Source organism: Nannizzia gypsea, genomic scaffold, assembly GCF_000150975.2.
Source record: "Nannizzia gypsea CBS 118893 supercont1.5 genomic scaffold, whole genome shotgun sequence".
In the NCBI taxonomy this organism is placed as follows: domain Eukaryota; kingdom Fungi; phylum Ascomycota; class Eurotiomycetes; order Onygenales; family Arthrodermataceae; genus Nannizzia; species Nannizzia gypsea.
In genome coordinates, this window is record NW_003345197.1 from 1,665,558 (window position 1) to 1,667,669 (window position 2,112).

General features: G+C 48.2%; 1 protein-coding gene across 1 annotated transcript; it reads left to right on the top strand.

The window, feature by feature from the left end:
• Nucleotides 1–44: 44 nt before the first annotated feature.
• MGYG_06476 (hypothetical protein) lies at nt 45–425 on the top strand (the record flags this gene model as incomplete). Its single annotated transcript, XM_003171883.1, has 1 exon — nt 45–425. One exon carries the CDS (start codon nt 45–47, stop codon nt 423–425), a length of 381 nt encoding a protein of 126 aa, XP_003171931.1.
• Nucleotides 426–2,112: the final 1,687 nt, after the last annotated feature.

Here is a 2,112-nt window from a genome sequence, read left to right on the forward strand (position 1 = left end):
TTCCCAGTCGTGTAGGCAGTGGCTCCTACAGCGGGCTCAACGTCATGAACCTGGCCAACCTGACCTCTTCCCGTCCAAAGTCGACCACCCACACTCCCACAAACTCCCAGGACAACCACAATAACAACAGCAACCACCATAGTAATAACCATGTCAATGCTGGTAGTCCAGCAGGAGCTAGTTCTTCGGTTGCCTCTTCTCCCTCCCCGTCTCACGGCGGCATCTCTTCCTCCCCTCGAGAAAACATCACCTCCTCCATGCAGCTCAAGGAAACCCGCTTCTACAAACGCATCCTCGCCGAAGACATCCCCTGCTATGCTATGCACATTAACTGGCCCCATACGTACTTACTTGCTTTACTTTACTTACTTTATCCTTTCTATCAAATATTTACTTACTTCACTTCACTCTCTTCTCTGCTCTAAACTTGGCTTGGTCTGCTCTTCTCTGCGTAGGTAAGTAGCCTGGCTTAAAGGTGGCGGGCGACGGTGGACGGACGGTGGATGGACGGGTGGCAAGGCCAGAAGAAGAAGAAGAAGAAATACCTTATTATTTACTTATACTATCTATCTATACTATCTATCTATCGGATATGTATTTACCTGCTTTACGCTTACTTTCCGGCCCTGGCGGATCTTATGTTATCTCCTGCCTTTGACCTTACTACACGTATATCCTATATTCTTCATCCGTACATGGAGTCTATCACCAGCAGATCCAACCCGCTCTAGACACGGAGATCAGCTTCCTCCCTTCCTCCCTTCCGCTTCCCTCCTGACTCTACTTAGCAGGTGGCGGTGGATCATCCCATACATACATACAATACATACATATCTCTAAGAAGTATAGTGTATGCATATATGTATGTATGTGCGCATGCCATAGACGCAGTGGACAGCTGCAGCCCAACTGACTATTTCAACACTCGCATCAAAGCAAACGGCCACCCACCCACCCTCTGCCTTCTACCCTCTACCATCTATCTACTCTGTACTGCCTGTGTATCTGCCTGTGTCTCGATATCAAGTCGAGGCTTTGACTTTAGACTTTCCCATGCTTGCTTTTTCTTTTTCGTCCTTCTTCAGGAATTGACTTTTCGTTTCTTTTCTTTCCTCTCGACTTAACTAGGGAAGTAAACTGACTGCCTTGCCTTGTCTTGCTGCCATGCCACGCCTGCCATGCCATGCCTTATGATGAGCTGGAGAAGGTAAGTGAGTAACACTGCCTGAGTTGGGACTAGTTAGGGCTGTGAGATAGTTCATCGTCCTCGGAAGCTAACCCTTCGTCTCTCTCTTCTCTTTCTTATATTCGTGTTTTATGTTCGTGTTTATGTTCGGTTTTGTCTTCGTGGGGCAAAAGTTAAGATGCTTAGTAAGTAGAATATTACTAAGCAGTGCTGCTTAGTCATGACCAACCTCGCGTGTCCTCGCGCTTGTACGAACCAATCAGAATTCGAGACGGGCGCCTTTTCCTTCCCTTTTTTTTTCCTGCTTCGTCGTCCTCGACTTCCTCCTTTTGTACAGTGTGTATATCTACTTCTGCATCTGCGTCTACATTACATCCGCATCTGGAGTATAGACTTGATAGTGTGATATCGCATGGTATGGATATGATATGATATCTAACCCCCCACGCGCCTCGCCTAAACTACGATCGCCAGCCCATCATCCCATCCATTCTCAAGTCTACGTTTACCTGCACCGCCAAATCAAATCAATAACCGAAAAGACTCCAAACTTTGGCCTTTTGAAAGTTATTAATTAATTCCACTTTTTTGCCCTCATTTTTACATTTGCCTTTACCTTGCCTTGCCTTGCCTTTCCTGCTTATCTTTATTTCCCCATATCCGTCCATGGCCATGGCGATAAGATACCCTTGCCCTCTACGGGTGCTTCCGCTTCCGCTTCCACAGGCTCAGAGCTCTCTTGCCTTGTTTCGGACTTCGATGATCTCTACGTCTTCGAGGTCGTCTGCCTCGTCATTCTCTTCCTCGCTCTGCAGAGCGCGGGCTGGCGGCGTCCGCGTTGGCCTGTGCCAGAGCAGGTTTCTGACGCAGCGGGCTTGTATCGGCGTCTGCAGGCGTGACTAACACGGCTCGGGGACTGTGAATGG